Raw genomic sequence first — 18,518 nt, 5'->3', positions numbered from 1 at the left:
AATGTTTTTAAGCAAAAGAGAATAGCCAATAGGATTGTTAATTTTATGCTTACCTGCTTCCTGGTCGCTGTAGAGGGTCGTCGCAAGAACCTCGACAGGCGGCCCGGGTCCCAGTACGTTGTTGGCCCATACTCTGAACCAATATGATGCATTCGGCTCCAAGTGGTAAACGTCTATTTGACGCTGAAATCAGTGGATTGGGGATTAAATTATATTGAAAAGGCAATTTTGGCCAATATATCGTGCTTGTTACAATTAATACGAAGTTATTATGATAATTAAAATTACTCATAAAAAAAAGGTTTGTTTCCTTTTTATTTCTATGAGTAAGTGAGTATAGGTTTAAAGAAGGTTAATCTCATTAAACTTCAAAAGCATACATGAGAAAAACAAAAATAATATAAAAAAGTTAAATATATCACATAGGTCACGGCACAGTCGGCACAGTCTCACGCTGCAATAGAGTATACAAAAAACTTCGAAGGCGTATTCAAAACGGATCCACTGCTACTATTTCCTGTATCGTTATAATGTATTACCTTTCACGTTCTATAGCTAATTGAAATTACAAGTGTTTTTTCCACTATTTTATGTAATAGGAGGCAACTGGGAAGGCTCATCTTATGTTAAGCGATATCGCCGACCATGAACACTCAGATTGCCATAACGCTCAAAGGTGCATTCGCCGGCCATACGGGTAACTATAAGAAGAAAACTTATTTTAAAACACATATTTAAAACACATTTATATTATAATATTAATATATTGGTACAAAGATAAAATATAAATGATTCAATCTTTTTATTCACTTGTTCAACGTTGTAGAGAGCGTCAATATACTTACAGAGTTAGGACTTATATGATTAGGGCTGATAGGTTTCCAGGCCTCAAGCGTGCCATTCACAGGCATCGCGGAGCGGTACTGCGCTGTGAAGTCAATGATTGGATGTCCACCTTCACCAGCCACGTTCCACAAAATTATGGCCAGGATTGTTGAGGCGTGGACTGTCACGTTCACTAACGGTGGTGGTTCCGCTGGAAAACGTAGATTGTAATTAAGTTGATGATTAACAGCTGTACATGGTCTCGTCATGATGCAGTCTAGACTCTACGACGGCCATCTGTCTCATCGAAGTATTTATTTATTTCGTAATCCTTAAGCTTACATAAATTATATATAACAATTAACAATTATACTAAATATCATATAGCCAAAGATGGAGTACATAATATGTATCTACAGAAAGGTCAAACAGTATTATTGTCAAACAAAAGGAAAAAATGTATTGTATTGTGTGATGGTGTAAAAGTGAGAATATGTACGTGAGGGTGTGCTCATGATGCAGGTGATTTAGAGCTATGGATTTATTTATTGTATAAATGTTCTTAATACAAAGGAAATTGGTGTGGTGGAAACACAAACTGTATACAGTTTTTCTATCCACCAGGACGTCGAACATATTTTGTACGAGCCAAGGCTGTACATTTTGCTCACTCAGGCTTTCTTAGTTTATAAGCGTGATTATCCCTATGTACGTGCCAAGGTTCGTATATTCTTGCTCATTTACAAGCTTGACAAATTCCTATGTTTGTACGTGCCATGGCTGTACATATCGATCACTTATAAGCGTGACGATTTCCCAAATCGTCGGAGTTACGTCCCGAGAGTATAGCCCGACGCAGGCACTCTCTTCTACATTCGTTCATAGCGATTAACTAAATCATGGGAGTTACACCCCGAGAGCATAGCCAGACGTAGGCACTCTCTTTGACTGTTAAATTGTATTCATTCGGTACATAGCAATTAGCACGTCATTATTTCGTTCATATTCTATTGTAACACGCGAGTGGTAAATAGAGAGTAAATCAATAAATCTCTATTATTTGAAGCATCCCGTTGACCCAGGAACCGTACATATTTAAATCATTAACATATATATACTAAGGCCAGTGACCTATAAACTATAACATTATAACAATCAAACCATTTCAATGATTAAAATTTCACGTAAAACGTTATAAACCAATTTAAACACTGACGCGCCGTAGCCGATAGCCGATGCAAGAAACCTGTTCTTGTCGAGAATTCTCATTTGAAACCTGTTTTCAGTACCTGTTTGAGTTCTTATATTCGAATATGTATTAAATGACGATAAAGTCTGGTTAGCATAATTTTTGTTATGCATAATTTATAATTGTTGGGTTATATAATATTTTTTTTAAATTTAAATTTAATATAATGTTATTCTATAATGCTTTTAAGTGAATTCTGCGATAGTTTAAACAAGTCAATGCTTAAATATTGGACAATCCTAAACCTATCACAAATATATGTACGTGAGGTACGGTTTTCTAACTTTCTGTTTCAGATTTGAGGTGATGCTTGCGTTGTATAAGTCTTAACACAGATAAGCCGTCACGACCGGCTTGGAGAACACACACACGCACACTTTATATACGAGTATGTATATGACATATTTGACAGCGCTCAAATCAGGTCACTTGGAGACGGAACGCGAATGATAACCCAAAACGTTTGACACATGCGGGATTCTTAGCGCTAAATCATAACTGTAAATTATTCTACGAAAACCTTGATTGAAAAATGTTTGTTCTAATTGTATTTAGTACATTTAATTGTTGACACGTAGTCAAATTTATTCACCATAAACTGAATTTGAATTGTCTTGAAATCCAAAACAACAAACTAGTTCTTACATTACAGTTAGAAATACTATCGGAGTTATAAAACTAGATGAAGTTCATTCCAAAATTCAAATCCAATGCCAAATGTAGATAGACAGTAAATATACGTTCAGTGCATCATTGTAATGAACGCTGTATGAATCGATGTTTTCTGTATGAGTTCTAGATAGTGTTCACAAGGGACACTATTCAGTACTGTAAGTTTTAATAATGTTAATGAGAGCAATCCAATGGTAATCATTGATGCTCTTGCTTGATTAGGAAGCCTGAGCATGCTATTTGATTTGTAAATAGAAAAACTATTTTTTTCTCGTTAAACATTAGCAGGAGAATCGACCGCGTGAATTGATATATATGTATATACCAATATATATTTTGTGACATCTTCAACAAAAATCGGTAAATTATTGGGCTTAGAGCACAATGAGATTGAGGCATTCATACTTAGTTTCCTCTGTGTTGTCCGTATCTGCTTAATAAAGCAACAGATGCTTGGGTCTTTCTATTTTTTAAATAATACTTTCGTGGTTTGTCTTGTGCACCTAGAGGACGTCCTACCGTAAGGCAGTTTTTTGAAAAAAGTACGAAGGGTCAATGAAGCGAGGAAATAGACATAACATTTATTACACACACAGATACACATAAAATAACAATAATCAAAAATAAAACTAAATAGAAAAGTATAATAATATAGAGATAAAATTCTTTTTGAATTTGAAAGAAAAAGGTTTAAATGTGCAATGCGTGTGTGCTGTGGTTGTAATTGGCCCTGGCTCAGCATTATGCTGAGTTGTTCCACAGCGCTGGTCATTCTGCCAGAGACCACAGCAGTTTGTGTCTCAGTCGCAAAAAACAAATAAGAATCTAATACTCAGTAGAAACAAATAATAATAATAATAGTTAGCAGTGTAAGCAATGAAGAAAAAAAAATTATATAAAATTAAATTAAAAATAAGAATAATTGTTAAGAAGTAGATAAATAAATATTTTTGGGCGGAATAAAACTATTTTAAGTGAGATTTTTGTTGAGTAAGTAGACGTTTTGTTATGATTGCGACGAAAATATGATTGTAGTTGAAGATTTTCCTGAAGAACTCGTACAATATACAATACTTAATAAGCTACTAATAGCTTTCGGGCAAACGAATGTGATGTAATTTCATACATTTTTGGCTCTATAATACTCGCCATGAATAAAAACGGAATAAGATAATAGTTAGAGGTGACTCTGTAATTTTTTGTATCGAGGAATATATATTGTATTGTTAATTAGACTCAACTATTGTAGCTGTACAGAATAATAAATACACATTTATTGTTTTTAATTCAAACAACACTAAACCCACTCTAAAAAACCTGTGTAATGGTAGAAAAGAAAATATTATTTAAAGAATAGAAAACCCGAAGCAACATAAGTAAAAAGATACAAAAACAATGACAAAACTTAATCATGAATGCCTCCATCTTACTTAAGTCTATCTATGATAGTAGGATGAAGATACTACAATAAGTTTGGTAAAAAACAAATATCAACAATTAAAAGTACGTTCAACTATATTAAGAAATCAATTTGCTTTTCAATAAAATAAAACTCAATGTTACTTCAATAATCTAAGGAGCTGTTTGCGGAGCCCTATCGATCCGATGGGTATCGCTGAAGGGGTGATGCAAATTCACGTCAGACACGCAATCGTATACATTTGCATTAGTTTCAAAGTGAATATTAACTAAGACCCTTGAATTGTAAATGATTTTTTCCTTTATATTATCACACCTATTTCTTGAAGGGACTACTGATCCACTTTCATGACATCCACCATGAATGCTTGTCAGTTATGATTACTTTTAACTTTTATGTAATAGGAGGCAAACGGGCAGGAGGCTCGCCTGATGTCAAGTGATATTGCCGCTCATGGACACTCAGATTGACAGAAGGCTCGCAAGTGCGTTGCCGGCCTTTTAGGAATTGGTACACTCTTTTCTTGAAGGCAGTTGGTTCCACGTTGTAGTGGTGCGTGGCAAAAACTGCCTTGAGAAACGCTTAGTTGTGGAACGACGGACGTCGAGGTGATACGGATAGTATTTTGTATTGCCTTAACGACCCATTATGAAACTCAGCTACAGGTATTAGTGAGAACAACTCCTCTGAATACCCTCCATGATAAATGCGGTAGAAGATGCAGATACTGATCCCTTCTTTAGTACCAGCTGGATCTGGGACAGGTATATACGATAAGGCATACCCAATCCGAATTTAAATGATGAAAATATCAATAAAAAGGTATTGTAATCTAATTATTAAAAAGTCGACCTTTTTTTCAAATTATTGACGATCATAACCGTTAATACAGTTACCAATAGCAGTAAATTATCATTTAGCTGGTATGGAAAACATGAACTCGAAAATTTGAAACCAACATCGTTATTTAAAAGGTAAAACACCGCGTCTGAAAAAAATCACTAGACATGTAAAGTATAAAAATCTTAATAATTATTATTTTACTATTTCAGTTGCTATATTTGAAGTTACAGAATAGTAGCTATAGTTCTTTGATAGCCTTTTGTTTAAAGACCCTTGTGTGTACCAATATTGACCCTCGTTCAGCGAGAATTTTAATTACATTAATGGTCGTCCATTTCTATCTCCATGGCAACGGGAGATAGCGTAGACGTAATGTAAACAGCATTTTCGAGGACAGATGCAAGTCGCTTTGAAAGGGGATATTATGAGGAATGAATGTTAATATAGGAGACTTTATATCGAATTCAATGCCAGGATTTATAGGTTTTTTTCTGTTATTGGAGTTTTTATTAACTAGAGATACAACTCCTCGAATAAGAAATATTATGTTCTATTATTCCAATTCGACTTAAGGTCCTTCAAGACAAGAGAGATTTTAAAGGCCGGCAGCGGGCAGCCGTGTTACATTTATAGTGTTCATATATCATGTATGAGGTATCTTATACTTAACATCAGATGAGCTCCCGGCCCGTTTGCCCTCGGTTTTATAATAAAAAATATGTATATGTTTATTTTTCTATATGGTAAATTTGAATTGGAAACATACAATTAAACAAATAGTTTTTAGTACTTTAACACCAACGAGAACGAATCATATTTCGTTTGATTAAAAATTGGCTAACATCTCCAGTCCAATCATAGACACACAATTGAACCCCTTTGTTTGACCAATGACTAAAATCTTTCTCTAACACTCTCAACCAGGTCTAGAACAATTTATAAAGCCACTATGGAAAGGAAACGCTTTCGGGAGCCTATTTAGTCTTTAAGGATTTTGCATCGGATGCATTTGTTGAATCGGCATTATGTCAGCGATAACCAGTTTGTTAATTGATATTTATTGTCTTTAACTAAAATGGTACTGGTCGACATTAAAGTACCAGTGAGAATCTTTGACAAACAAGAACATATGAACGAAGTAGTTATAATTTTTGGGTAATATTAAGAATCGAGACTTACGTTAGTATGATCGGACGCCAGAAACGTATTAGCCGTAAGTCTCGACTCGACTCGACATTGTTAAATAAAAGTCACTTACATGAGAAAAAATATTAACACGTAACAAAAAGTTAGGTATATTATCCGTCATACGCTATTACTGCGTCCAATTAAATAATAATATAATATAATAATAACCAAAAAATAATAGTAATGTCCAACCAAAAACCTTTGCAGGCGTATTTTGAACACACGTTCGAGCCTTCTTGCTATGTGAGTGTCCATGGGTGGTATCACTTAAATCAGGTGAGCCTCCTGCCCGTTTACCTCCTTTGACATACTAAACTGATATAATGTTTTAATTAATATAATTTAAATATAAGCAAATTAACTTGCAGTTAAATTCGCCAGTGATGTAATAACAAAATCAACGTAAACGAATACAATGAGGGTGGACACGTCCAATCATTTTAACGTAATCCGATACTTATACAACGGCTAGCTGTCAATTTAATAACGTAACAGCAATAGGGAATGTAAATACACGTGTCTAAAGTATTAATGTTTTGTTAAATTTGCATAAATTAAGCAAACATTTGCGCGAGTTTATGATATTCTCTATCTACCTCGATTCGAATCCTTTATACCAGTCAGATATGGATGATTAATAACGATATGGCATGACTCCGAGGTTCCAAGAACTAACAGACACGCACGCTTATATGAAACTCTCGACCACACTTACAACTACAGAGTGAGTTCGCGCACACACCCAATCAAATTTAAATTCAAAATCACCTATTAATTTAGGTAACACAATGTACACTTATGTCAATAAAGAAATACATATTAAATGCTTCTAATTTTACATTTACTGCCAGTTCTCAAATCAAGGGACGTATTCGTGTATATCGTAGAAAGGAAGAGAAGAACTGACTATTTAAGTCAAGTTTTTGTTTTATACAATGTTTGTAAGGAGTTGCAACCATTATACCATGTTCCACATGACATCTCAAGTAATTAATAATAATAAAATTAACTAAAAACAATTATTTGTCCTCTATCGTAATAGGAGCACGCACACACTACTTACATTCTCGTGGGCACAACACGCAAAACCACATAGTCGAAAAGACTAATTGGCATACTTATATCGCGAGATAGAAAAATAAAAAGCAGTAATGTTGTACAGTAGTCGTATCTAGCTTTCTTTTTTGACCAAGAAAATTAGCATCTATATTCTTTAAAAAAACCTTTTTTCCATTAAGGTTAATGGAAAGTTATACATAACAGATATAAACCAATCAAAGGGAACATTTAAAAGTAATGGAGCGGCACGTGTCGGTATGACAAAGAATGAATGATACAAATACTATATGCCAGAGCGAGACATTCTTCACCGTTTTATGCGCTCCCTTGTGTATCGGGCAAAAAATTACGTCGATCGGTGAAACCTATATTGACTTTCGTATTTATAATGAGGTCTACATTATACGAACAATACTTTAAACATTATGTCATGTGATCGTCACCCCGAAATACTCCGTTATTCCTGCGTTTGCATCGCTCATCTCTAGCTCTTTTTTTGCTTCACATTTCCCGCGTTACGCATTCCTTCTCGCGGAGGGTAATGTGGGACTAGCTACTACTACATACCCACTAAAACCTCACGACGTCACCAACAATAGGCCAAGGGAGGACGCAGTAACAGCGGAGTCTCTTCCGCTCAATGTTTTTACACTTATTTTTAACGACAGGAAATGCTTTTACGCATATCTATGGTATTTTACACCAGCAGGGATTATGTGGGACTCAGACTTAATAAACCCTACCCACCAAAATCTGATGGATGTCTTCAGCTCGCCAAAGGGTGGAGGCAGGTAACAGCTGAGCCCTATCCTTACCCCCGCCAAACGCGAATGCCACAATACAACCATTACCCCACTCACGCACAAATCTTCAAAATCTTAACTTAGTGCGAAAACACGGCGTCGCTGCCCCGGTCGTCGTTTCCTTACTGGCGGAGCATCTGAACCATTTTCACGCTGACTTCTGACTCATGACGGCCTCACAAAAAGCCTTGAAGGCATTCCAAGGACCGTCATTGTCAGCTTCCACCATTCTTTGAATAATTAGTGGAAGCGACAGATTGCCATAAATACTATCAGCAAGCACCGAGCGAAAGCAGTCCCAAGCCGGACACTCCTCAACTGTATGACTCACGGTATCATCTATACAGTTACAATGATGACAAGCGGGTGTCGCCTTTCTTCCAACGATTCAATGCAGGTAACTTTCGAAGCATCCAAGGCCAGAAAGAACCTGCACGAGCCGATAGGAAAGCGATCCCCACCGTCGGTCCACCCAGTGTTTCAAAAAGGGACGAGTAAGATCAACGGTTAACCAAACCGACATTCACTAATAATAATAATAATAATATAATAATATATTATAATAATATTCTAATTATGTAATCATTATATTGTGGTTACACGTTTTACATTCAGAATTAAATTGATATATATAATTATTTTCTTATTTCGTAATTTTTTTTAAATCTAACACATGATGTGTGTTATAAGTATGTGTGAGTGCACACTCAGAAAGTGAAATTTCGCATGTCAAATTTCTTAAATTAGTGTACTTTAAGCAAACAGCGTACCAATTCTTAAAAGACCAACAAACCACACGCGAGTCCTCTGGTATTGAAAGCATTTTTGGGAGGCGGATATCACTTAACATCAGATGGTCATTTTGCCCTTGTTGCATAAAAGAAAAAGAAAAAAATGAATTGGTGCGGAAATACTTCCGCTGGTTTCACATAGGGGCGATGCGCGGCACTGCTTTAACGCTCAGTTGTAGAACGGCGCATGTCGAGTTGATACAGGTGGAATATCGTATTATGCCCCGACGTCACTTTATAAAATCGACTGCAGGTATTAATCCGAACAACTCCTCTTGATCTATAGTTTACAACAGGAGTGCACGAACATGCTTCAGAGCAGTACAATCACGACTACACGACACCAAAACAATCACAATCAAGCGAAACTCGTCGTCTTTTGTTTTCCAAGCCCCTAATTGGTTGTCAGTAGTAATTCTGGGATCTCTTAAATATTGAATCTCATCTCATTTGTAAGGCATCCACAACGCCAGACTTGGCCAATAAATGAGTCACAATAATTACGTAAAATACGCAAAAAGTTAAAATATATAATAGCTTAAAATACTTTGAATACAACATTGTTGTACACTTAAAACATGTCCAATTACACGATAATGTCGCTTCAATCAGTTGTTTAACGAGCCATGAGGATTACCTATGTAATGAAGATTGATATCTTTAACAGTATTTTCCGTGTGTTTTTATTATAGTGCGAGGTCCATATGACGTAGACTACGATCCGTGTACATCTCCAATGTTATTGGCTTGCGTTGTTAGCAAACAACATCTTCCATGCGTCGAGTTGTCCCTCTCCCTAAAATATGGCTATGGTGAACGGGTGCTAGTTGTGGTCGGACTTGAATTCTTCACTACGTATTTGTGTGTTGTTCCCACGAATGTATGTGCGAGCTCTTATTTCACCATGCCTCCTGCTGATTGAGGTCATATATTTGTTTTTATATTCATTTTATTATTATTTATCAACTATTAGTTATTAAGGATATCACGTGGAACATTACAAATATTGTGTAAAACAATTGTAGCGTAGAGTTTATTGCCAGTTCTTCTCTTTCGCCCTTAATTTGAGAACTGGCAGTAAATATAAAATTAGAAGCATTTAATATGTATTTATTTTGACGTTCACGTTCAAGTATACATTGTGTTACCTATACGAAAAATGATTTAGATTTGATTTGAAACATAAATTTTTAGTCTTGATACACACAGATGAACCTTAACAAGGTCGGATCTAGCAAGCGCTTCAGGCGGCGTCACAGTCACGAGAACTTTACGTAAAACCCTATTCATGATTCACTTTACAAATAAAATCTGAGAAACAACTCATGTTGAAACAAGGTGGTATGATGCTTTCATAAATAAGTGACCATGTTAATGTCCAGGATCCAGGAGGAGTTATTATCTGGCTGTGCCCACAACACGCTACAATTGTGCCTTTTATTAAAAGGTTTCTTGTATAATTTATTTCACTAGAATAGCAGTCTATGTCTAATTTTTTACGTAACTTTTTTATTATGTTAGCTACCGAAAAATAAATTAATCGGGAACCCCGTAGCTTCGTAGCAAACGTAGTTACATTTGGCCCAAAAGTTAGTTTGCTCACCAATATTTTTTCGGCGGAAAGCCCGATCATCAACTGGACATAAAGAAACAGACTCGAAATCCGTCTGGCTTATGGAGACATTTTTTTATAGAACAGGTGGCGAACGCACCTGATGTTAAGTGATACCGCCAATGGACACTCTAAATGTCAGAGGACTCGCGAGTCGTCGGAGCGTTGCCGGCCTTTCATGAATTGGTACTCTTTTTTCTTGAGGGACCTTAAGTTGAATTGGTCCGGAAATACTTCAGTTGGCAGCTGGTTCCATAGTGGATACGTGTTTTTGGTCAATTCTACGTCTCACTTTAAAATGACAGTCTTCTAGATGTGTTATAGTATACAATCCAATAAATGGTGACCTAGCATATGTATTGATGATCTTGCTATGGAGGTCACGTCAACTGTTTATAGAACAGGTATGATGAGTAAGATCATTAATTTATTCAATCAAATATTGTATAATTAAGATCGAAAAATTCATTAAAAATATAAGTTGATTATAAGTCTTTTAACCTAGAACTTTAATTAAAAGGTTATTTATGTAATACAGCAGTACTGTTAGCCTAGTGGCTTCAGCGTGCGACTCTCATCCCTGATGACGTAAGTACGATCTCCAGCTGTGCACCAATGGGCATTCTTTCTATGTGGCATTTAAGATTCGCTCAAACGGTGAAGAAAAACATCAATCATTTTGAGCGATCTCTTCCAGGCAACAATTACATTTAATACATTCGAGCAAAATGATAGCCTATTCTCAAATTTTGTAATGGATTCAGTGGACCTACAAAATCAAAAATTTACCGATTTACAACTTCTTATTTAATTATTTATTAAAGTTCACCCCATCGTATATAATGTATCTAAAGTACACACACACAAACATAAATATTACCAAAAATTTACAACAATTTCCTATTTTATTTCACTTCCAATTTTGGATTTTTCTACAACTTTTTTGTCTTTTTAACCAAAACGAAAACAATTTATAATAACACAAAATTAATAAATACTTGTATAGACATTTAAATACAACCAAGCCTATCAGTTTTTATGAAAAACCTACACCAGGTACTTGTAGACATTTTTTCTAACCATGCACCGCTTGTTCAACAATGGTATAGCAACCAGTTAACGTTGGTCCATGTTATCTGTTATGTCACAGCTTGGTGTGAAATGGATGGTGCAGTTCACGTTCCACGATACACTTGTACCACATAATGATAGTCATTAAGCGACCTTCACTGCAGTAAATCGACCTTTGTGTTGTGCCGGTTAAAATCACAGCATTGTTATTTATATTTACTTCAAATTCATAATAAATAAAAGTTAAATGTTTCTGAGAGCATTGTTAGCCTATTGGTTATAGTAGGGGAGCCCACGGTGCTAAATGGGGATTTACTCGAGCGTCATACCTTTTGGGTTGCGAAGCTTAGATAATTATAAGACAAAAATGTTATATAATGTATTTCCTTCACCTTCTATCACCTTTTCATCGGTGGGGGGAAATGTGTATGAAAAAAAAAGTGTGCCATGGACATACTCGAGCGCGTCAGATATTGATGGCATTAATGTCCTACGTATTTTTAATAATGTACGTATGCTAATCAATCAAATAAATATTTTAAGTGAACCTAAAAAAAATCTCTCATCTAATAATTCGATGATTTGGATGTGACGCAAACTCGCGGTCGTTATTAGAATGTGCACAAAAAATCGCCATTTTGACATACTCAATACATACTTCATGTTAATATTACTCATAGTTAATATTTTTAAACGAATATAGGCATCATGCAGCCGCTCATAGTAAACTTTATCGACAATTTTTTCTTACTTCGGCTTATAAATATACGCTTCTTAGCATGTAACTAACTTAGCCTACCTTAATCTGATGCGCTCGAGAAAGTCTGATCATTAAATTTCTTTAACTAATCTGATCCTTTACCTTGACAGACTGCCAAATATATGGAGCTCATATTTGGTAGAGATACTTAACCGAGTACAAGAAATCTTCCTGTATATTAATCTGCCACGCTGGAATAAATCCCGAAATCACCTCTTCGGCTCCCTAGCTATGTATTCTATGCGCGCAATTAACAAGTTTTTTTAGTAGATATAGTAGCAGTCAATTAATTAAATAAAGTTCATATATTGTCGACATAAAACTAGGGAGCTCTCCAGTATAGCTATTCTGCTTAATTTCTCAGGTTAACGTATATTAACAACAATAAAGTCTTCTGATACTTACTTCTGACTGTGACGTTTACTCTATCGACGAAGGAAGTTTCATTCTCTACTCCGCACTCGTACAGGCCCTCGTCTTCCACTCCCACCAGGGCAAGAAGTAAGCTGCCGTCCGCCTGCGACAAATAACATTTTTACTTCTAAACGACGTTACAAGCAAACCATTATATACTTATACGTCTTTTTGAAAACAATAAATATAACAATTGGGTTTCGACTATTACACATGTAATACATTTGATTTTGTGAAGCCATAAAAGTGGACAAAAAGTATTGTTCGGATCGAAGGACCAAAATGAAATAATCCTAAATGAGACGCAATAAAATTTATAATGAAATTTATGATCACTATGCAAAATATTGATACTAAATGTAATATGCTAATAATAAAATATAGGGGAAAAGGTGGAGGCGGTATTATTTCAGCGCCTACGACAGCAGATTTTCAACGTTTCTTAAATACGCTTACCAAACAATATTTCCCTAAACAGATTCATACAAAAACTCAATTATATCTGCATAAAACAGTAAATTACAGGTGATGTACGTGTTTATCTTCTTATGAATAGAATAGCACCTTCAGGCGTTGACATAGAACCGAAATTCCCCTATTCCTAAACTTCTTTTATGGCACCATAATGACCGCAGGATGATAAATAGGTCGTAATAGCCAACCCTCGTTCTTCCATTTATAGGAATTAAAACGCGAATCACGACAGGATAAAAGTCTTTTCAAAACTAAGAAATGGATCAAATTTTGTTATCAGGCTAATGAAACCACCTTCAACTTGTATCTGGTTAGAGGGGAATTAAAAAAAAATATATATGTTTGTTGCTTAGACAGATATATTTCGACCGACTGGTTAATTACACTTCAATTAATAATATTCTTGTCTTCTTCTCTGTGTAATATTTTCTATAGCAATATTATAACGTAAAGTTTTACAGGGGATACATTCTTAGGGGGAGTTAGGTGATGGTTGTTGTAGGGATGTTCAAATATATGTTAAATGAAACACTTTGTTTGAAGCTGGGTGTCAACTGGCTTTAATTGTTTTAATCATAACAAACATAAATTTAACGGGATCGTGGATTAACAAAAAACTAATTTGACTTATTAAAGGGTTCTTACATCTAAATGACACTTCAACATAAGTGTTGTCGATCTATTGGACATTGTCGGAAACGAGAATGTTATACTACAATTTATGAGTGTGGGAGAAACTAAAGGGCTCATTTTGGCTTTAAGTTTGTGATGATTTTAAACATTTGGTGTGAGCTTCTAATTGTTAACTAATATACAAACGAAAATGTTTCTTACCAGTGTTTGTAAGAAACATTTTCGTTCCATAACGATGAGAAATTTGATTGAGTTTCAAAGTTGTAAAGATAATGCCGACATATGTATAAATTTTATATTAAACAAGTCCTCCAACACGTCTGCCTGTTCGCGATAAACTCAAAAACTACTGCACGGAATTTATTGCTGTTTGCATAATTAAATAGAATGATTCATGATGAAGGTTTCAGAATATTATTTTCAGGGTTTACATGTCACGGTTACCCGTACGAAGAAGAGTCGCTAGTATTACATGCGCTATCTGATCGATCCGTACAAATTACAAAATATTAGGTTGGGGAAAAAGTCTTTTCGCATCATAGCATGTATGAACTTGTAATAAAATCTCTTTGTCTATACTATTTGTATGTGGCTGGTTTTGGTATCATAAAATTTTTAAATTTTAAAGAAGATAATTCCAAATTCAACTGAGGAAAATGTAATTTTTATTTATTTTTTGTAGTGTCAAGATGAGTAAATCTTATGAAGAAATCCGATACATTTTAAAATTTAACTACAAGAAAGGTACAAATGCTACGCAAGCCGCGAAAAAAATTTGCGATGTTTATAGACCTAGTGAGAGTATGTGAGAGTAGCACAAATTTGGTTTGAATGCCATTTTTGAAAAAGTGGAGCAAGATCGGCGTATCAGTAGTTACAACGTAGCTGAAGAACTGGGAATAGAACACAAAACAGTTTTGGCGCATTTGAAAAAATCTGGGTACACAAAAAAGCTCGATATTTGGGTACCTCACGAGCTCACTTATGAAACCTAATGAACTGTGTACTCTTTTATGATTCTTTATTAGGACGTAATAAAACCAAACCAATTTTGAAGAAGCTGATTTGATTAAAAGTGGATCACGTACGACAAGAACGTGCGAAAAAGGTCGCAACAAGGTGATGCTGTGTGTGTGGTGGGATTGGAAGGGCAATATTCATTATGAGCTGTTACCACCAACAGTTTTACAGCAAAAGCATCACCAGTTTTACAGGGCGATGAATGTATAAAGGTCACGTTTAGCATATAACTAAGCCCTGGCACCAATTATTTTGATTAGAAATACATAAAAAATAAGTGATAGGTCAGTTTATAACTATCTAATAATCTAAAAAAAATGGGTAATAAACTGCCCAATGGCCCATTGATATTTCAACTAAGTTTTGTTGGATTTATTTTATTATCCTAATTACTATGTTTGTTTTGTGTTTCGTGTGTGGTTTTTTATTGGTTTATGCATTCTTGTTGATTTAAGGTTAGGACCTGTTAGGACAGGAGCGTGTTTTTTGTAAAAAAATAAAGAAAAATAAATATTAACAGTCTCTCGCAATCTATTGCTTGAAAGTACTTGACTTGATAATTATGTAAAAAATACATTTGTATTTATATCAGTTTGTTAATGTTTATTTATTAAATAAATAAAAAAAGTACAGTCTTTGATTTTGGTTTTAGATTTCCGTATCTGTTTTGTGATTTTTTATTCTTAATAGGCAAGGACGCTTCGACATTTTTACGTGTTGCAGACCAAGAGCTAAGCTAAGTTAGTTTAGCTTAGCTCGCATAGCTGACGTAGTTTTCCATAAGAATGCTAACTAAGCTATGTGAGCTAACTAAAATAAGCGAAGGTAAGTTAGTTGTGTATGCCGATGCGCTGCTACACCAGCTAAGCTACGCCCCTCCCGCTTCCCCGCACACCCTTTGCACGTCCGTATAATTGAACTACGCAACACTGACTGAGCTTTGGCTTAGCTGTTGGTATGCACGCTATTTATTTCTAGCTTAGCTTAGCCTAGCTTGCTTGGCATAGCTTAGTTTAGCCTTGGCATCGCTTAGTTTTCGGTCTACAAACGGCTTTAGGTCTAAGGCTTTCCTCGCCGTAAGAGGGAGTGATAAATGTTCACCCAGTTATAAATTTCATCATAATCAAATTCAATCACTGCTTCATCGGCTTTGAGCTTACATCAAGAAAAGTCGCACTCTCAAGACCAACTATTGCGAAACACAATGATATTAAATAATTCTTTTTATTTTAAATATTATTTGTTCTAATTAACTCTAAGCGTCTACTCAAAATCACTTGAATTCAAATGCTCACTTGACCGACTCCAACTTGATCGCGTTATAATATTTTCCTCTTACCCTTATTCGTTGTTAAGCTGTATATTTATGTTTTCATGGTATAGGTAAATATAATATATCGTTATTGTTCGTGTAATGTATGTTTACCGTAATGGTAGGTGGACTCAGTTTCCGCACTTAGACTCATTATTAGGTCCGTTGTGCGTTTATGTTTACCGTAATATATATAGATTGTAATATTTATTTAGACTGTAGAAAATGTATTATATATGATGGTGTACTTAAATAAATAAATATATGCGTTATCACGACGGAACGTTTTACATTCAAAATAGAAATTATTCTATCGTCTACGAGTATAACCTATAAGTAAGTCACTTCAAAGGTTCCTTCAAGAAAAGAGTACCAATTCTTTAAAGGGTGGCAACGCACTTGCGAGCCTTCTGGCAATGTGAGTAGCCACGGGCGACGGTATCACCTAACATCAGGTGAGCCTCCTATTACATATAAAATACAGTTTTATATGAACTGCTAGTTAATTGTATCAATGCAGGCAAGTTCTCAATGATTTTTGGCAACACTTTTAAATCGTAAATATAACAAACCAAAAGTGAGTTTGTCACAGTTTTGTCTACTTATAATAGAGTCATATTGAATCCAAGACCTCCAGATGAGACGTGAGTATCACTTAGATACGATACACACGTTTAAAATATAAACCGGTACGCAAAAGCTGTTTTTCAACAAAATACAATATACATTTTCAAACAATTTCCTTTAGCTAATCCCCACTCCAATTATACTTTGAACAGAGAAAATCTAATAACAGCTGTAGGCTTAAAACCCTCAATCTTCCAACACGGCAAACAAAAGCATAGAACCGAGATATTTTTTTACACGAACGAAACCTTCCGCTGAGTAATGAAAATTGCATTGCGAATAGCGTAATTTCAAAGTTACGCTACGAAATTAAACTTCTCAAGATTGCTAATCACCTTAATTTAATTAATTTCAGTCAATATTGTAGAACAAATTGTGATTGCGATCTTTACGAATCATTTTTAACATGCCTGCGAATCACACGTCGGGTGCAAGAAATTGCAACCCTACTGTAAAGATTTGTAACGCGATGTCAATGTAATGGAAGATGGTTGCTGTAGCAGTCACGGGGTCCCTTGGTAGAATACATACGTAACCCCCAAGTTACCCCAACAGTGACGTGATTGGTGGCAGGAGTTTAGTAGGTGGGCTTTTGGAGCGAGTCCGATACGCTGTGCGGAAATGCTATAAATAAAAAATAGGGCTAAAGAGATGGCTTCATCACTTAAAGTTACTTACCACCGCCGATGGACACCTGCATCACCACGAGGTTTGCCGACTTTTAAAGTCTCCGCTCTTAGGTCGTAACGTTTCCATAAAGTAGTGGTGCGCGGCATGAAGTGGCTTAAAAAGCACTCTGTCGTGAATGCCAGATCAAGGTATGTATTTGTGTGTTGTTCCCACGAGAACTTAAGTGCGTGCTCCTATTTCACCATGCCTCCTGCTGATGTCATGAGGAACATGGTGTTATGGTTGCAGCTCCTTTCAAACGTTGTGTAATACAAAAAAAACTTGGCGATTAAAAAGAGGCGCGGAGAGTTTATTGCCAGTTCCTCTCTTCCGTTCTACGCCCTTGATTTGAGAACTGGCAGTAAATGTAAAATTAGAAATATTTAATGTATCTTTCTTTTTTATTGACAAGCGATGTAACAATGTAACAGCCATGTAGTAATGTTTGGTGTGGTTAAACAAAGGCTGGTCTCGCCTAAAAATAATAATACAGTCGTAATAACGGGGACTGATGAACTGATGAACGGATCGAACTTTAATAAAAACTGTAGAATATCGTATTGAGGTGTTGATAGCGTGCACATATTGTTTCGGTGTCTAGGTGACCTGGCCTTGCGGCTGCCTTGAATAGCGATCAATATGCTTCTCCTTCAACAAGATTTCAAACTTTCGAAGTTTAGCTTAAGTAGAGTTCCTGGAACGGTAATCGTTTACTTAATTCCCACAAAAAGCGTTTTTATGGTAGTTTTAGCACGCGCAACACCATTATGTGGAACCAGCTGCCCATTGCCGTATTTTCGAACGAATTCTTATAAAGCCGTCAACACTCTTGTATTCTGGCAATATATTTTTTTTAAGTGACAAAATAAATGAATGCCCAATGCACGCCCGAAAAAGCATCTGAATTACATTGTCCTGTTACGCTCATTGTCCCGTTTGTGCTGCATCTTTCCCTCTTCCACTCGAAGACTTAAGTTAATCATTTCCTCAATGTTTTGTTATGAAGTTGTTAAGTTAAACTATCGTCCGTAAACCCACTTTACTAAAAATCAATTACTTTTTTAAGTAGTTCCTTA

At 35.5% G+C, this 18,518-nt stretch overlaps 1 protein-coding gene across 1 annotated transcript in view; it reads right to left on the bottom strand.

The window, feature by feature from the left end:
* LOC123709500 (Down syndrome cell adhesion molecule-like protein 1 homolog) overlaps positions 1-18,518 on the bottom strand; it is a 47,950-nt gene that overhangs the window by 7,678 nt on the left and 21,754 nt on the right. Inside the window, exons 3-5 of the mRNA XM_045660891.1 lie at positions 12,699-12,810; positions 846-1,036; positions 54-183 (exon numbers count right to left, since the gene is read on the bottom strand). Coding sequence (XP_045516847.1) covers positions 54-183; positions 846-1,036; positions 12,699-12,810 — 433 coding nt within the window. The remainder of the gene's footprint in view (positions 1-53; positions 184-845; positions 1,037-12,698; positions 12,811-18,518) is intronic.

Source organism: Pieris brassicae, chromosome 5 (genome assembly GCF_905147105.1).
Source record: "Pieris brassicae chromosome 5, ilPieBrab1.1, whole genome shotgun sequence".
Classification (NCBI taxonomy): Eukaryota; Metazoa; Arthropoda; class Insecta; order Lepidoptera; family Pieridae; genus Pieris; species Pieris brassicae.
This window is presented reverse-complemented; position numbering and strand designations above follow the sequence as displayed.